The 18507-nt window shown below is 42.4% G+C and overlaps 1 protein-coding gene across 1 annotated transcript; it reads right to left on the reverse strand.

Annotated features, from left to right (window-relative positions):
- Nucleotides 1–8763: 8763 nt before the first annotated feature.
- LOC148730695 (uncharacterized) lies at nucleotides 8764–9498 on the reverse strand. Its single transcript, XM_088761840.1, has one exon. It carries the CDS (start codon nucleotides 9496–9498, stop codon nucleotides 8764–8766), a length of 735 nt encoding a protein of 244 aa, XP_088617966.1.
- Nucleotides 9499–18507: the final 9009 nt, after the last annotated feature.

An 18507-nucleotide genomic window follows, 5' to 3' on the forward strand; every position in this document is an offset into this window, starting at 1 on the left:
GAAGGTCCTAACTGATATGGTGTGTTTACAATGTTTTCACGATGAAATATACTCCCTTGCTTTCAGACCATTATGATTTAAATTTCATAACATATCTTTTTTAACACACGCATCAATTGGCATGTACTTATTACTCTTGGGAAGGGGAACTCCTTAAAAAAAAGGACTGGGGTGCTCGTTGTACCTTTTAGGGGTTAAAAAGGTGAGCTTGGTACCCCTTAGGCTGTTTAGCCTCAAAAGGTCCACAGCAGCAGCTCCTGTGATACCTTTTAGGGTATTGCACCAAAAATATGTGACAGTGTGTTGTTGTAGAATTGGTGTCTTTCAGGGATGAAAAAACATTTTATGCATAACTGCACGTCTACCTATAGCCCGACTTACGATCTTGGATCGTCTTGTTGATATCTCGGTGCTTACGGTGAACTTTGCAAATTCGAAGCGGTTTGCTTTGAAGTAGAACTATAGAGACTCAGTAAACACATTCGATCAGTTTTATTCTCTCGATTCGTATTGTGAAAGCTTTTGTATTTCATAACACGGAATACATACCAATCTCTGATGTCTTCCTCCCCGGAAAAACGACTTAGTAAATTCTGCTCTTCCTCCTCTTCCAAGGCAAGCTTCTCAAGATGCAATGCAGCTTTTTCTTCGATCGGAACCGGCTCCACAGAGTCATCGTATCCGCCTATTTCAAGAAAAGGCTTTTCAGGAAAACTCTCTGGTTCACTTTCTTCGCTGTGACTGTAATAAATTTTGCTCAAAGACGAAGGTGAAGGTGAACGAGACATTTTTTTAGTGAGAAAGGAGCAAGAAATAGCGAATTTAATACGTGAGAAGTTAAGAAAATGACGTCACGACAAAAAGAGTTGGCCAAAAGCGCGTAGCCGCAGCTCTATACCGCAGGCTCACTGCAACTTTTTAGGGCTAATTTTTTCCAGTTTGTCGGGTGAAAATCTTCATTTCAATGAAATATTAAGTAACAGTCTTCCTTAATGACCTGATATAAATGATTCTTTTTGACAAACACATCATCAAAATTTCGTCGTAGTAGCACTTTAAGGTAACCTATTTACAAAAGTATTCTATAGGAGTCCCTATCAATTGTACAGATTGATGGGGACTCCCAAGCGTTTCTAAAGTTAGATAACGAGAGTCGGTAGTAGTCGCACGCAATTCTGTTTTTGGTCTCACTGAGGGCATAGCGAATTATACCCTCAGAGGGGTCATTCCTATTGTGGAAGGTAGATTTATTTCGAAATTTCCAGATGCTGTACAGAACTGTCTTAATTAGAAAGCGAGCAATACGATTCTGTTTTGGGCTAGCGGGGGTCCAACGAAAAAAGAAAACATAGGTACAGGATGGGAGAAAGCTAGTTTCAAGGATAGAGGAGATGACAGGGGAAAAGTAGGACCATACAGATTTCACACGGGGGCAATTGAGAAAACAGTGATCTAGTTTCTTTACGGGAACAGAAGGCGCACTTACCTGAGTCGATACTTTCCCAATTTTTTAGAGAATCGCGGACCTTAATAGCACGAAGTACAATTTTCCAGAGTATGTTGTTCTTACGATTTTCAGAAAAGTCATCTCGCACTAAATTCCAAAATTTGTCAAGATCAAAGTCAATCGGAAGGAAGGGTGTCCAAAAGCGATGAAGAATTGGAGATGTGGAGTTTTCCTTCAAGAGAGTTCGATAACATTTCTTGGAAGAAAATTCAAAATCGCAGCACTCCGTGCAGGAGAGAATCCCACGTAGAGGGATGAGAGCCGAGAAAACATTCTCATAATGTGGCGTCGAGATCTCTGTACTCGGGGTGGAGTTATCTCGAAGAGAACTCCACTCCGAGCGACAGGAGGCAAGCCTAGAACCTAGAAAATATCTGGCCAAATAAAAGGATTTTGATTCGTGATCATCTAAATTGGAAATTACCGAGGTTAATATAAGAGAGTTACCTTTGATCAGGAAATTCAAAATGCCGAGACCGCCATTGCTAAGGGATTGGTGGCAGGACGCTCGGCTAACCGTTTCAATTCGACAGCCCCAGACAAATGGCCAGATTAAATTGCAGAGAAATATAGGAGCTTGCTAATTCCGAGGGTGTTAACGATGAGCGATCGGCCGACAAGAGAAAGAGAGCGGGATTTCCATAAATTTAGATGTTTTTCTAATTTCTCTAATTTTGGCTGCCAGTTGTCTAATTCAGTATCGCGGCCGAAAACAACACCTGGAATTTTAATTCTTGTCATCCATTGGAGACCAAGTGCAAATGGCCAAGTGCAAGTGGTCGTCGCGCGTACGCCACGCCCCCAACCACATGGCCTCTGTTTTCGTGAGATTAAGGCGTGCCCCAGAGCCACTCTCGTAAATATTAATCATGTTGAAAAGAACTTGCAGAGAGCGATAAGATTTCACTATACAGGTCGTATCGTCAGCATAATTTCTAACTTTATAGTAGAGACCATGTGCGCCCGGAAGGAGAAAGCCTTCGATCTCAGGATTATTTAGGATTTTGCATGCGAGAGTTTCAACGCACAAAACATAGAGCAGGGGAGACAGGGAATCCTCTTGTCTCACCCCACGAGATAAAGGAAACGCATCGGTTAGCCATTCATCAACAATAACACGCATATTGGCGCCATTATATAAAGTGTTGATCCAAAAACAAAAGGACGGGCCAAAACCAAAACGACGGGCCAAAACCAAAACGGGGTAAGAGGCTTTGCAGAAAGGTGCGATTAACGCGATCGAAGGCTTTCTCTTGATCTAAACTGAGCAAAATGCCGGTTTCATTCGTGCGGTCACTGTAATCTGAGATATGTCTAAGTAAGTGTAAGTTTGAAGTAATTTTGCGTCCGGGCACAGAGCAAGTTTGATGAGGGTCAACGATATTTTCCAGAACTTTAGAGAGTCGAAGAGAGAGAACTTTTGAGGATAACTTATAATCAACGCTTAAGAGGGAAATCGGACGCCAATTTTTCAGATTCTTACAATCTCCTTTCTTAAAAATAACGCGTGTGTTGCTCATCCTCATGGAATCACACATCTCTCCGGTTCGGTAGAATGCATTTAAGACGACATAAATGTGGAGCTAAACGATCCCAAAATCTAGCGTAGAATTCAACCGAAAGGCCATCAGGGCCAGGTGATTTATTCCTATTCATATTTTTCATAGCGAGAGTAAGTTCGTAAAGCGTGACCTCGCCTTCGCAAGATGACGCCTGATCAAAAGTTAATTTCCGTGATAGAGAAGATAGAAGATCGTCTTGAAGAGCAGCATCTATCGGTTCTTCGGAAAAGAGCTGAGTGTAGAAATCGATATGAGCTTTTTCAATCTCCTCTTGGGAGGAGACTTCGATACCGGTAGAATCATAAACAGAAGAGATGTCGGATCGTTGAGCTTTAATTCTTTGTAAATTAAAAAAAGTACCGACTGGGGTGTTCGCCTTCCTCTAGCCATTCTGCTCTACTACGAATAGTGATTCCTTCGACTTGTTTAGTTCGAAGGGCTTTCAAACGACATTCGGTGTGAGAAATTAAAGGGATAACGGAATTGTCTCCGTCAACTAGACATTCACGAAGACGGATCAATTTGTTCGTCAAAATTACCTGGTCTCTTTGCAATTGTCTTCGCTTTTTGCGGGAAAAGGAGATCGTTTCTTCTTTAATAGACTGTTTTAAAAACTCCCACCAATCTTGGAGACACAGAAAACAAGATAAAAAACGTACATGATCATCACTTAGTTTCCTATAGTAGCGCAAAAATCCTTATCGTTCAAAAGAGAGTTGTTAAAACACCGAACGCCTGGACCGCGTTTTACAGCGGTGGGAATATCAAAGGTAAGAAAAACAAAATCGTGGTCTGATAGCGAACAAGGGCGAATGTCACACTTAACATTGGGTGACAATAAGTCTTTCGAAATAAAAAACTTGTCAAGTCTGTAGTGTTCGGAGAGACGAGAATAAAGTCAATTGCAATATTAACTCAACTAGTTTAATGGCGGATGTACTAACAACAACAACGAGGTGAGTGACGTGCTTAGCATACGTCATAACATTCCTCCCTTCCTTAGGAAAAGTATCAACGAACACTAAATAATAAAACGTCAGAGTTCTTTTGGACAGTCTCAAGCTCACTAAGGAACTTGTTCAATAAGGCGCTTAGGCGGTCGTCGGTCACGAACTGGGTAGCGTCTCTCTGGAAAAACAGTCTGGTCACGTCGATCAGACTTCTTGTATGAAACGGCTGCTTCTTGATTTACAAGATCTCTTGGTTGTTCTGGGGCTGGTGTCGCCTCCGTGGCACTAGGTTGACTCTGGTTGGGTGTTGGTTCACTATGTGAAGGAACGTGTCCTACTGTGGTGACGGGCGTTTCAGTTGGCGAATATGCTGCTAAAGACTGAGGCACATTCACTTCCCAATCCTCTGATTGTTCCTGCTTATGGCGTTGAATCTTCGTTCCTGAGAGGTCTTTCAACTGATCGATATGTCGTTTCCAAAATAACTCTTTTACCTGTACACGATAAGTCACAGGTCCTAACTTGGCAACTACCACTCCCTTGACCCAAGGATCTTGAATCTTCCTGTAGTCTTGTACCAAGACTGGATCTCCTACACTAAGCTGTCTCTTGGGCGCAGTAGATTGTAACTTGGAGGGTTTAGATACTTTCTTTGGAAGATCTGGTCGTAAAAGATCTAGACGTGTCCGTAGTCTTCGGTTCATCAGCAATTCAGCGGGCGTACATCTTGTTGCCGTGTGCTGTGTAGTGCGATAGCTCAATAAGAATGAACAAATCTTCTGTGATATGGTACCAGGCTCACTTTTAGCTGCTTTCATCGCTTGTTTAAAGGTTCTTACTGCTCTCTCTGCTTCGCCGTTAGATGCTGGATGGTTTGGCGCGCTGAGGATTTGTTTCACATGATTGTATCTTAGGAAATCTTTAAACTCTTGTGCAATAAATTGAGGGCCATTATCTGAGATAATCTCTTCGGGTAAACCATGAATAGCAAAGAGTGAGCGTAATGCGTCCACCGTTGCTTGAGCTGTTGTGCTTGACATGGGTATCACTTCTAGCCATTTAGACTTCGCGTCTACGACAACCAAAAAAGAAACCACCAAGAAATGGACCACAATAATCGACATGAACTCGTTGCCAAAGTCGGTGCGGCCACATCCAGGGATTATCGGAGGTTAGTGGCGCTTTACTGTGCGTTATCTGACAGGTCTCACAGTCTCCAACTAACTGTTCAATATCTGAGTCTAACGCCGGCCACCAAACATGAAGTCTAGCTAATGCTTTTATTCGTACAATTCCAGGGTGACTCAGATGTAACTCTGCTAACACAGTCTCCTGATGTTTCGCTGGAATCACGACTCTTGTTCCTCTCAAAAGACATCCGTCCTCCACTGTAAACTCATTACGTTTAGCAAAATAGCTCTTCAAATTGTCTGAAACCTCGGACTTGTCCGGCCATCCATAAAGGGTGAAGTGAATGACTCTCGATAACACTGGGTCTCGGGCTGCATCTTCCCGAAGCCGTTTAGAATTGATTGGAACTCTAGCAACTTGGATCCTGTTGACGTCTGCTGATTCTTCGTCAATGTGTAAGCCAACGTCTGTTCCTTTACACGGAAGTCTTGATAAGGCGTCTGCATTCTCATTCTGCTTTGATCTGTTGTACTTGATATCATACTGGTAAGCTGAAAGCTGGATTGCCCATCTTTGAATCCGTGATGCAGCTGCGGCTGGAATCGCCTTCTTGGAACCAAACAATAACGTTAGGGGCTGATGGTCTGTCAGAAGGGTAAATCTGCGTCCATACAGAAATTGCTGGAGTTTGAGAATACCGAAAATGATGGCTAGAGCTTCTTTTTCAATTACCGCATAATTTCGTTCAGATTTAGTTAAAGATCGCGAGGCGTAAGCAATAGGACGCTCAGTTCCATTAGCAGTGATGTGTAAAATTACTGCTCCCAGGCCTACAGGTGAAGCGTCTACGGCTAACTGAACTTCAAGCTTGAGATTGTACTGAACTAACACTTTTGAAGGATCCAGAGTATCTTTAAGAGCTTGAAATGATACTTGACACTCCCTATTCCCACACCAGGGTGTGTCCTTCGACAGTAACTGGTTCAAAGGACTGACCAATGTTGACATGTTTGGGATGAATTTGCAATAGTAGTTTACCAAACCTAAACATGATTGCAATTCTGTTCGGTTCTCAGGTTCACAAACTTCAAGGACTGCTAGAACTTTGGCTGGGGAAGGATGTATACCTTCCCGATCCAACAAGAATGCAAAGTATTCCACTTTAGGTTGCATAATAGCACACTTAGAGACTTTAAGCTTAGCTCCACATTCTTCAAATTTCTTGAGAGTATGGTGCAAGTTCTCGATATGCTGCTCATCGTTTTGATCAGTGACGATCAAATCATCCAATATTCCGCCAGTTTGGGTCAGGCCATCTAGCATTTTGTCAATCATCTGTTGGAATATTGCAGGTGCAGCTGCCACTCCAAATGGTAGTCTAGTGTACCGGTATAAACCTAAGTGGATATTGATGGTGACATAGGGTTGGGACTTCTCATCCAGGACTACTTGCTGGTAGGCATGACTGAGGTCTAGCTCAGTAAATAATCCACCTCCATTCAACTTTGTGAATAATTCGTCTGGTGTCGGCATAGGGTACTCTGGGACATCTAAGTAAGGGTTAATGGTGAGTTTGAAATCGCCACAAATTCTCACTGTTCCATCTGGTTTAAGAACGGGAACAATTGGTGTGGCCCAATCCAAACTTTCAACCTTTTTTAATACTCCTTCTTTCACCAGGCGCTTCAGCTCCTTTTCCACCTTCTCCCTGACTGCATAAGGCATTGGACGAGACTTGAAATACTGAGGTGTAGCATTCTCTTTCACTTTGAGTTGAGCTGTGAATCCAGTAATGGTACCTAGTTTATCATCAAATAATTTGGGGTACTCTTGAACTACGTCTTCTAACTTGGGTCTTGGTTGGTTAGCTTGTCGAACACAGCATTAATGCGGTGCCAGTTCAACTTAATCTTGGACAACCAATCTCTTCCCATGAGAGCAACACCGTTCCCTTTACAATTATTATATGAAGTTCATATATTTTGAACTGCGGTATTAAATACGTATGATGCACGATCCTTCGCAGTAGATAGCGCTATTTATGCAATAGCGAAAATCAGACCTGAAAAAAATCAGGCCTGTACGGGATTCGAACCACTGACCTCTGCGATACTAGTGCAGCGCTCTACCAATTGAGCTAACAAGCCAACTGGGAGGAGGCCGTTAAGTTGATTCGTAATAAACCCGTGATGATAAATCAAATACAATGAATATATGAAGTTCATATATATATTCAGAAAACCGAAAAAAAGAGATTGTGTTCCGAAGTTTTTAGGGGCCGCTCTTATCGTGCAAGACGGAAAATTGAAAAGCGCTTCCGCGCGCTAACCTCAGTCGATTCCCAATTACTCAAACCCAGCCCAACTTCGAACGAAATTCGATTTCTTGTAGAGATCTGCAACTGTTACCTTTTTCCTCGAACCCAAGATCAACGGTGTCTCATGCTAATTTCAAGTACTTTTCATTTCCCCCTAAGCCATTTCTTCATCACATTCATTAACCACGACAGTTTAACCGCTCTAGTTCACCCGTGATTATGTATTAGCGACAGTTCGTGACGGTACCCGAGAAAGCCCGTACCTATTTGTTTTTCTGTTAAACCGTTAAGAGTGAATGTTTTAATTGACTGACTGAAAATCGAAAAATGTGGTCCATAATAGAAATATTGAAAACCTTCATATTTTGCCTAGAGATACCTTATAGTCAACTTAGAACGTGGTAAGGTTCTTTTTTTCCTAAACTAGCTTCTCTATCCCAGAACTTCACGAAAACTGAAACGAGCGTCGTTAGCTGTAAAATGGCGGAAGTCAGTGCCCTGAGTAGAAGCAAATGACCTTTGCGCATGAAAAGCGCAAAAGAAAGCAAGCTCGTATCAATCTGACGAATTTGTATAGGAGGGATCGAGGTAGGGGTTAAGTCTAAAACAGGACCAACGGACTTTTCCAACGGATAAGATAGTCTATCTTAATCAACTTAACGGCCTGCTCTCAGTTGGCTTGTTAGCTCAATTGGTAGAGCGCTGCACTAGTATCGCAGAAGTCAGTGGTTCGAATCCCATACAGGCCTGATTTTTTTCAGGTCTGATTTTCGCTATTGCATAAATAGCGCTATCTACTGCGAAGGATCGTGCATCATACGTACCTTTCCCTTTAGTAACTATAATGGGTAGGTCAAGTTCTTGAGAGCCATACTTAACATAAACAGCAGTTTCTCCATACACTGGTATCGATTGCCCAGAATAGCTCCTTAAAGTCACGTTAGACTTTTTCAAAGGAACTGAGCCCAAATCTTTTTGCCATATTTCTTCAGGGATCACAGTCACTGCAGCTCCTGTGTCCGATTCTAATTTACAGGGAACATTATCGATATTAATCGGTATCAATATTTCATCCAATTTTTGTTTTGAGGAATTTCTTACAGAAAACATAGGCCATTCACGGTGATATGCGTCACCGGAGTTTTCAGTAGGTGAGGACTCAGAAGCCTCACTACCAGAACCACTTCCAGTGCCTAACAACTTAATTCTTCGATCTTTTTTCTTCTTCTTTCCCTGTTTAAATTTTTGTGGCTTGGGATTACCTTGGGTTGGGGATTTCGCAGACTTCTTCTGCATTCATTTTGGACTGATGTGCCCTTTTCGTTTGCATATGTGACACTCGGAATCTTTATGAAAACACTTTTCAGGTGAATGACTTCGCCTACCACAACGAAAACATGGATCATGTACCTCCACCTTCCGAACGGGTTTAGGCTCACTAGAAATCTCGAATATTTCCTTGTCCGTCAACTCCATACCAACGGCGATATCTACTGCTTTCTTTAGTGTTAAATCTGCTACTCCTAATAATTTTCTTCGAATCGTTTGTGAGGTGATGCCACACACCAGTCCATCCCTCAATGCTTCATCGCGATATACCCCAAACTCACAAGTTTCTGCTAATTTTTGCAATTTAGCTAAAAATTCACGAATTGACTGACCTTCCACTTGATTGTACTTGTGAAATTTGTACCTTTCGGCGATGATAATCGGTTTCGGCGTCAAATGTCGGCCCATAACTTCTACAATTTCCGTGAACGATAACTCCGTCGGTTTAGTCGGCTTAGTTAAACTCTTTAACAAAGCATACATCTTCCCACCAATCAAGGTAAGTAAACTGGCTTCCTTTTTCTCGTTGGGAACATTGTTCACCACAAAGAACATCTCCAAACGCTCTACGTATGTCGACCACTCTCCCACTTTCGGGTCAAAATTCTCCATTCGTCCGAAATAACCAGCAACTGCAGCACTGAATGAAGCTGCACTCGCTCCTTCGACTTCGACCTCGGTGGTATTATATCCCCCGGGCATGTTACTTAATCCCGTAACTCATCGCTAAAATTTGTAGTGTTCGGAGAGACGAGAATAGAGTCAATTGCAATATTAACTTAACTAGTTTAAAGGCGGATGTACTAACAACAACAACGCACGAGGTGAGTGACGTGCTCAGCATACGTCATAACAAAGTCTACTCCCAATTGACCGTGTGGAATTAAACCACGTAAATTTTCTTGATATTGGATGCAAATTTCGCCAAACATCTGAAAGCGCGAAATCCCTTTTTAAACAAAAAGAAGAGCTTATGCGCAAGCAGGAGGAGGAGCAAAAGCGTAAACAAGACGAAAAACGACAGGGGCAACAACGGGATGACAGAAGAGAGCGCACAAGGAGTTCTGAGAATGAAGGAAAGAAGAATGGCAGAAAAGAAGAGCGAAGAGAAGACCGCAGGGACGATAGAAGAGAAAGAGATGACAAATATTATCGGGACCATTATCGCTACGAGCGCGACAGATCCAGCCGCCGTGATCTCTCTGGCACAGAAACCAGAGATGATGATGGATGGTAGAAAGCTTACCATAGAAGAAGACGGTATAAACATTAATTATTTACTTTAAACTTGATGAGCAAGCAAAAATAATTTCTTTAAACGTGCGAGGACTTTGATCCACCAGCAAAACTCGAAAAATTATTCAGGAATTAGGTCATTTGAATTGTGATATCATTCTTTTAAAAGAAACGCACGTTTCTTGCAAAAAGCACGCAGAGGAATTCGAAAAACTTTGGCTTGGCAAATGTCTGTGGTCCTTCGAGACAGGCAAGTCCACCGGCGTTGCCATTCTTTTTTCTTTAAACTTCCCAGGCAAAATTATTTGTTTTTTGACTGACTCAGACGGAAGAATATTGAGCTTACTCATCGAATGTTATCATTCTAAACTTAATTTAGTCAATATCTACGCTCCCAATACTACCTCAGACCGCAATAGCTTTTTCTCTCGTCTACATAATTACTTTCTCCCCCAAGGAGATCTGGTGATCGGGGAAGACTTTAATTGTGTGGACACTGTCCTAGATAAACTAAATTGTTCCGCCATCCATTGTCTGATCAAAAACTTCTCCGATCCCTTTGTGCTGACCTCTCATTTACAGACATTTGGCGCAAAAGGAACCCGCACAAAGTAACTTTCACCTGGTCTAACAAAGACCATACGCAGGCATCTAGAATTGACCGCTTCCTTATCGCTAAAGGCTTAACCCCAGTAACGAAGTGTAATATTCTTCCATTCGTATACGCACTATCTTTTCGTGACTTTGTAAAAATTGAACTAATGATTAACCCTTCTAATCACGGTCCTGGAATTTGGCAGTTCAACAGCTCTTTACTCTCAGATGTAGAAATTAAAAACATTATGTCAAAATCGATTAACAACTTTAAGCTTGAAATCCCCGAATTCGCCTCCCTTCGCAAATGGTGGGATGCTCTAAAAATTGAAATCCGCAAAACAAGTATTTCATACTGTATTCGTAAACAGAGAACTGCAAATGCAAAAAGAATCCTAATCACTAAGCAATTAACCCGTGCTAAAAACGCTTTACATTCTAATCGCTTAAATAACCCAGGTGTAATTAGCGATTTGGAAAGCCAATTGTCCTCTCTAATCTCGAAAGAAGCCGAAGGAGCTAAAGTCCGCTCCCGAGCACAATGGTTCGAAGAAGGCGAGAAACCAACACGCTATTTCTTCCATCTGGAGAAAAAACGAGCTGACACGAATAGTTTTAAATCTTTCTTTGACGAGCATGGTGTTCTCAGAAATTCACAAAATGATCTTGAAAACATTTCAACCAATTTCTATAAGAACTTACTCACCAAAGATCTTCTCAGTATGCAAATTCAAACTGAAATAATTGACAACCTCAATTTTCACTGACTGATTTTGAGCGCAATCTATGTGAAGGCCCTTTTTCTAATGATGAATTACTTACTGCATTGGAAGCCCTTCAGACTGGCAAGTCACCCGGTTCTGATGGTCTTCCAACAGAATTTTATTTGTGTTTTTGGAACGATTTGACCGAATCTCTCCTTTCTGTTTTGAACGAAGCCTTTCTTGCTGGCTTCCTCGCGGATAGCCAGTACGAGGGCCTCCTACGACTCATCAACAAAAAAGATGATCGACGCCTCGCAAAAAAAATTGCACCCAATTTCCTTGTTAAACACTGACTACAAGTTAGCATCTAAAATCATCACTGAACGATTGAAAAAAGTCATGAACTCCATCGTGCATTCAGACCAAACGTGCGGTGTGGTCGGCCGCACTATCTTCTCAAATTTGGCCTTACCTCGTGATGCCCTTGACATGACTGACAAAACAAATGAACCAGGTGTTCTCATTTCCTTAGATCAAGAAAAAGCTTTTGACCGAGTTGACCACGAATTCGTGATGAGACTATTGCATAGCGTAAATTTGGTTTCGGCCCCTCCCTTCGTGGGTGGGTCAAACTATTTTATTCTAAAGCCTTCTCTAGAATCATTGTTAATGGCTCCCTGTCCCCCCCCCCCCTTTCCACTTACGGAGAGGGGTGAGACAGGGATGCCCATTATCTCCTCTCCTTTATGTGCTAGTTTCAGAAGTATTATCAACGCAAATCCGTAATTGTAAAGATATTGAAGGTTTCCTGCTCCCCGGAGCAGGGGGCCTTCAATATAAAATATCCCAGTACGCTGACGATGCTATTTGCATCTTAAAATCCGAAAGATCTCTTTCTTCACTTCTCCGAGTCGTATCAAAATTTGAACAAGGATCTGGTGCTAAACTGAATACGCCCATATCTGAAGCAATGTGGTTAGGAAAATGGCGAACTAGAATTGAATCTCCCTATGGCCTCAAATGGGTCACTAAAATGAGAGTGCTTGGTGTTTTCTTCTCAAACGGCCTCATCAATGTCGACGACGACAATTGGCGGGCCGAATTAGACAAACTAAATTCGGTTCTAAATCTTTAGAAACAAAGAGACCTTTCTTTTATCGGTAGGACCTTAATTGTAAATACTTAAGGCCCAAGCCGTTTATGGCACGTTGCTAAAGTCATCCCCCACCCCGTCGGGTGCACGATAGATTTAAATCGATCATTTGGTCTTTTATCTGGAAAGGAAAAATGGAGAATGTTAGTCGCGAACGCTGTTGTGCGCCCCCACCTTCTGGGGGCCTCAACGTCGTTAATTTTAAATCTAAGTGCGCTAGCCTGCGCCTTTCTGTTTTTTCCAAATTAAGAGATGACTTTGGCACATCCAAATGGCATTACCTAGCTCGATATTTTTTAGGACATAAGTTAGCTATTCTAGATCCCCATTTTTCTTTTCCCACCAATTCTGGTCCCTCTTCCTTCCTTCCTTCCAACTACTACCAGCTTTGTTTAGATAATTTCCGTACCTTGCATCAGAAAACTGGTACCTTACCTGATTTACTCACCAGTAAGAATTTATATCTTTTGTTGCTTGAACCCGTCTGCGTTGCACCTCGGTGCTCCGGTTTTTGGGCGTCTGCTGTGGACCGCCCCATCAATCGTTGGGCCTGGGCGTGGCGCAAGTCTCGTCTAAAGCCAATTGAAAACAAGAAGAACGATCTAATTTGGCTATCGATCCATAGAATGATCCGAGTAAGATATCTCCTAAAGTCTTGGGGATACATCAATAATGACAAATGCGCGATCTGCGGTCAAACAGAAACTGTTGAACACTGCTTCTTGGGATGTCCCAGAGTTGTGAAAGTCTGGGACCATTTATTCCCCCTTTTCCGTGTTCTACTCGACTCCCCCTTCTCTATCTCCCTGCATCTATCTATTACCCCTTTTCCCTAGACTATTCTATCACCGGTATATCATTATCTAACTTTCTCAAGGCAACCATCATATATTGGTGTTGGCTTGCCAGAAATAAAGCTACCTTCGAAGCTTCTCTTTTGAGCTCCAACGCGATTATCGACTGAATTAAGAAAGATGCCCAACTCAGAATTCTTAGTAGCGACACTGATACCTTAAGGAATTTTTGGTCTTTCAAAAACGCATTTTGTTCGGTGGACGCTGGTAAACCCGTCTTGTTCCCCTCTCTTGCTCCCCCGTGAACCTTTGCATAATAAAACTTGTTAAACCTCGCGCATGAGGGGTGCTTACTCCGGACTACAGGCCCGCGCGCTGTTTGCGCCCCACATGATCGGGACAAAACTCTTTGTAAATAGAAAACTAGTTACTGTTACCTCTTCCAGGTGGGCGCTTACTCCGGGCTATTGTAGCCCGTGCGCTGTTCGTGCCGCCTGTAAGAGAAAATATCTTTAGTAACTCATGATTGAACTCGAATACTTTAATCAATTAGAATTGTAAATAGATATCATTGTGACGAAATTAAATCGCCTGGTCTCCAGGCTTTTATATTCTAAAAAAAAAAGAGTACTGTCTGCAGTTAGATATAGCTCTTTGGCATACAAAGCTTTGCTTGCATGTCCAAATTGAGCACTTTACCTAAGATCAATATCTGCAGTTATATATAGCTCTTTGGCATATAAAGCCCTGCTTGCATGTCCAAATCGAGCACTGTGGGATGAGTTATTGCCGCCAGCATTGCGCATAGCTCACTAGCTTTTCTAGTTTGAGCACTCTGGCATGGCTTAGACGATACCACAAATGTGGGATCGTTTGGGGGTGAACGTCTCGGTCCTCCCCCATCCTAGCATCAGCACTGCACTGATGAGGCACAGTAGGCCGAAACAGTGGTCGTAGTTTTTGGATTACCAACCCAATCTTTAAACTAGAGGTTAGTTTTCCCTTTGGGCCTTCATTTACTTGCTTTTGATTATGGAATCTACTGAGAATTTAGAGGGGATTGTCGAAGATATTTTGAACACCTCGGATGAAAATGCCGAAAACTCGTCTATTGTCAATGGAAAATCATATGCATCAAGAGCTGCCCATACTACTGGCACAAGCTCCATAATTAGAGAATAACACGCGTGGCCTGTAGAGAATAACATGCCACAGCGGCGGAGAACCACTTTGTTTACTCCCAACAAATTAATGACCTCACGCTCTGTATTCGACGCGCTGGCATTCTCGAAGGTCGAACCGACTGACATCCAATGTCTACAAAGAAAACTCAACGGCGAAGTGGTTGTTACGTTTAAGTCCATAACTGCCATGGAAAACTTCCTCCGTCTAAACTCTCTACACATGAACTCGGAAAATTACGCCATTCAAGGTATGGACGAGCCCTTAACTTTCCTGACGATTTACGATGCACCGTTTGAGCTGTCAAATTTGGCTATAACCAAACGACTGTCACCTTACTGCGAAGTGCTACATTATCGCCGTGATAAACATTCCTACACCCCTAATATCTAAAACGGCCTGTGTCATTATCGTGTGCGTGTGTGCAGGCCCATTCCGAGTTTTCTTCCCTTCGGAAAATTTTAAATCTTTGTCAAGTGCAACAGCCAGATTCCTACCTGCCGTAAAGGCAATTGCCCCGATCATTTTGCAAATGTATGCCCGAATAAGATATGCTTTAATTGCGATGTTACCGGAGACGAAGCGCGGGAGTGCCCACGCCCAACTCTTTGTTGTATTTGCAAACAAGAAGGACACTATGGGGTTAATTGCCGATACTCATGGGTCTCTCCAGCGGTCTATGGCACGGTAACGGATCAATTGGAAGACGTACACATCGACACGTCCGATGACCAACAATCAATTGATGAAAATCTTCCACTCGCTTCCACTTTTCCGCCCAGGAAATCCAGCAACGAATATCTTATGCTCGAAAATCTTCCATCCACCGACGAAAATCTTACGCCCGAGAATCTTCCATCCATCGACGAAAATCTTACGCCCGAAAATCTATCATCCACCGACGGCCCTCCACCTAATGCCGAAAACCTTACGATCGACCAATCTACCGATTCTTTGCCTGCCTCTTCTGAATTGTCGCCAACACAACCTATTTCCTCTGATTCGCCGATCCTTGACCCTCAAGGCCTTATTACCTCAACTAAAGCCGCTAAACAGCCATCTCGCCCTACAGCTGCCCGTCTCACCGAACCATCTCTCACCTGTTCCAGAAAGCCAACTTCACCTACTCTTGTCACCGGAAAACCTCGCTCTTCCATACGGCCTGTTCCAACCTCAACACTCATCTCTTCTTTAGACACCCCTGAAAACGACATGGAAACTACACACGACCTGAAACGAAAATCCTCCGTCCTCTCTCCGTCTCGTAAAGAAACCTCTAACCCAGGAAAGAAAAAAGGAAAAAATAGAAACTCAAAAAAACAAAGTAATTCCTTTCATGTTTTTTCTGAAGCGAGTCTTTCTTCCTAAACATCTTTCAAATTATTAACTATCAATGCGAGGGGCATGAGGAATCCCCTCACCCACAATTATTTATTTGATTTAATTGAAAAGAATCTTTTGATTTTTGTTTTGTACAAGAGACGTTTATTAGTTCTGAGTCTCTAATCAAGGCCGTGTCTCATCGGTGGCCGGGACGTAATTTTTGGTCCCCTGCCATCGGCCGACAAGGCGGAGTGGCAACCCTGATTTCCCCTAGAATCTCAGATTAAGTCATATCTTGGAGGAAAGACTCGCACGGTCGTAACGTCAGTATCCTGATCAGGACGAACGATGTTGATTTGAACTTCGTTAATATTTACGTTCCCCCCAATCCATCTGAACGGAAAGTTTTTTTCGACTCTCTCCATGAATTTTTATTCCGTCCTCCGCGACTATCATTGGCGGGGATTTCAACTGTTGTGATAACGCTTTAGACAAATCTGGGGGCAATGTCTCTATTCATAAAGATTACGAGTCCTTGAAAAGTGTTTTCATTCTTACCGATGTATGGCGTAAATTGCACCCCAAACAAAGGCAATTTACGTGGATCAATTCCACCTCAACAATTGCGAGCAGACTCGATAAATTTCCCATCTCTGAGGAATTGCTCTCCCCTGAGACGAAGTGTGATATCTTTCCTTGTTCATTTTCTGATCATAACTTTGTCTCCCTTGTTTTTGACTTTCCTAGTAGCATAAAACGCGGTCCTGGTTTATGGAATTTTAACAATTCCCTTTTGAAAGACAAAGATTTCTGTATTACTATGGAAAATTTAATCGATGATCACATACGTTTCTTACATGCTTTCGTTTGCATCCAGGATTGGTAGGAGTTTCTAAAACAATCCATTAAGGAAGAAGCGATCTCCTTTTCCCGTAAGAAACGAAGACGGTTACATAAAGGTGAAGTTTTCTTAACCAATAAATTAATTCGACTTCGGCAACGTCTAGTTAATGGTGACACAACCGTCTCCGATTCTATATCCAAAACGGAAAGTCGCCTGAAAACTCTCCGTACCGAAAAAATAGAAGGAATTATGATTCGTAATCGTGCCAAATGGTTAGAAGAGGGCGAATGCCCCAGCCGATATATATATTTTTTGATTTACAGCGAAGTAAAGCGCAAAGATCGCACATCTCTTCAGTGTACTATTCAGACGGCAATGAGGTCTTCTCTCAAGAGGAAATTGCAAAAGCGCACTTGGATTTTTACTCTCGACTCTTTTCTGAAGAGACGGTAGATGCCGCAGTTCAAACCGATCTTTTATATTCTTTGTCACGTCAACTCACATCCGATCAGGCATCCTCTTGTGAAGGTCACTTGACGCTCGAGGAAATTACTGTCGCTCTGAATAAAATGTACACAAACAAAGCTCCCGGCCCTGATGACCTTTCGGTCGAATTTTACTCGAAGTTCTGGAACCGTTTGGGTCCATATCTGTGCCAAGTTTTTAATACATGCTCCCAAGCTGGAGAGATGTGCGAGTCTATGAAAACTAGTAATACTCGAGTCATTTTCAAGAAAGGGATCGCGAAGATCTTAAAAATTGGAGACCAATTTCCTTATGAAATGTCTATTATAAAATATGTTCTAAGTCTCTTTCTCTCCGTCTCTCTAAAGTTTTACAGTTTATCGTTGATGCTGATCAAACCTGTTCTGTGCCCGGACGGAAAATTACGTCAAACCTACACCCATTGCGGGATATTTTAGACTATATTTAGTGCACTAAAGAAATTGGTATTTTACTCCGCCTCGAGCAAGAGAAAACCTTCGATCGAGTTAATCGCACCTTTTTATTGAATCTCTTAAACAGTTTTGGTTTTGGTTCATCATTCTGTCACTGGGTTAGCACACTATATAATGGTGCTAACATGCAAGTCATCGTTAATGAATGGTTAACTGAAGCGATACCTTTGTCTCGCGGGGAGAGACAGGGGGATTCCCTGTCACCTTTGTTGTATATTTTATGTGTTGAAACTCTCGCCTGTAAAATCTGAAACAATTCCGCCATAGAAGGCTTTCTCTTACCCTGCGCACGCGGAGTAAGATATAAAGTTGGGGTATATGCTGATGATGCGACCTGTATTGTTAAATCTACTCGTTCGTTGGCATCTCTCTTTGATACCATTAATATTTATGAACGCGGTTCTGGAGCGCGCCTAAATGTCGCCAAAACGGAGGCCATGTGGTTTGGGCGCGTGGCGTACACGGAGCGATCAACCATATGGCCTCAGGTGGTCTACCAAATTAAAAATCTTAGGAGTTGTTTTCGGCAATGATACTGGAGTGGATAATTGGCAACCAAAACTTGAGAAGTTGGAAAAACATCTTAATTTCTGCAAATTTCGTTCTCTCTCGCTCGTTGGCAAATCTCTTTTGATCAATGTCTTAGGAATCAGTAAACTACTCTATCTATCTTCGGTTCTGTGCGGCGTTCCTCGATGGGTTATTTGTAAAGTAAATTCACTAATTTGGCCTTTTGTTTGGGCTCTCGTATTGAGACAGTAATTCAAATGACCTGCCACCAGTCTTTTAACAAAGGTGGCCTTGGAATTTTCATTTTCCAAATCAAAGGGGACTCCTTAAAGCTAGCCTCTCTAGTGTCTAATCTCTCTAACCCCGAATCAAAGTCCTTTCACCTTACCAAATACTTACTAGGATTTGGGCT

The sequence above is a fragment of the Stylophora pistillata genome, chromosome 5 (genome assembly GCF_964205215.1).
Source record: "Stylophora pistillata chromosome 5, jaStyPist1.2, whole genome shotgun sequence".
In the NCBI taxonomy this organism is placed as follows: Eukaryota; Metazoa; Cnidaria; class Anthozoa; order Scleractinia; family Pocilloporidae; genus Stylophora; species Stylophora pistillata.

Excerpts from the sequence above, each read along its gene's own strand:
- LOC148730695 (XM_088761840.1), bottom strand. The coding sequence starts at position 9,498 with ATGCCCGGGGGATATAATACCACCGAGGTCGAAGTCGAAGGAGCGAGT.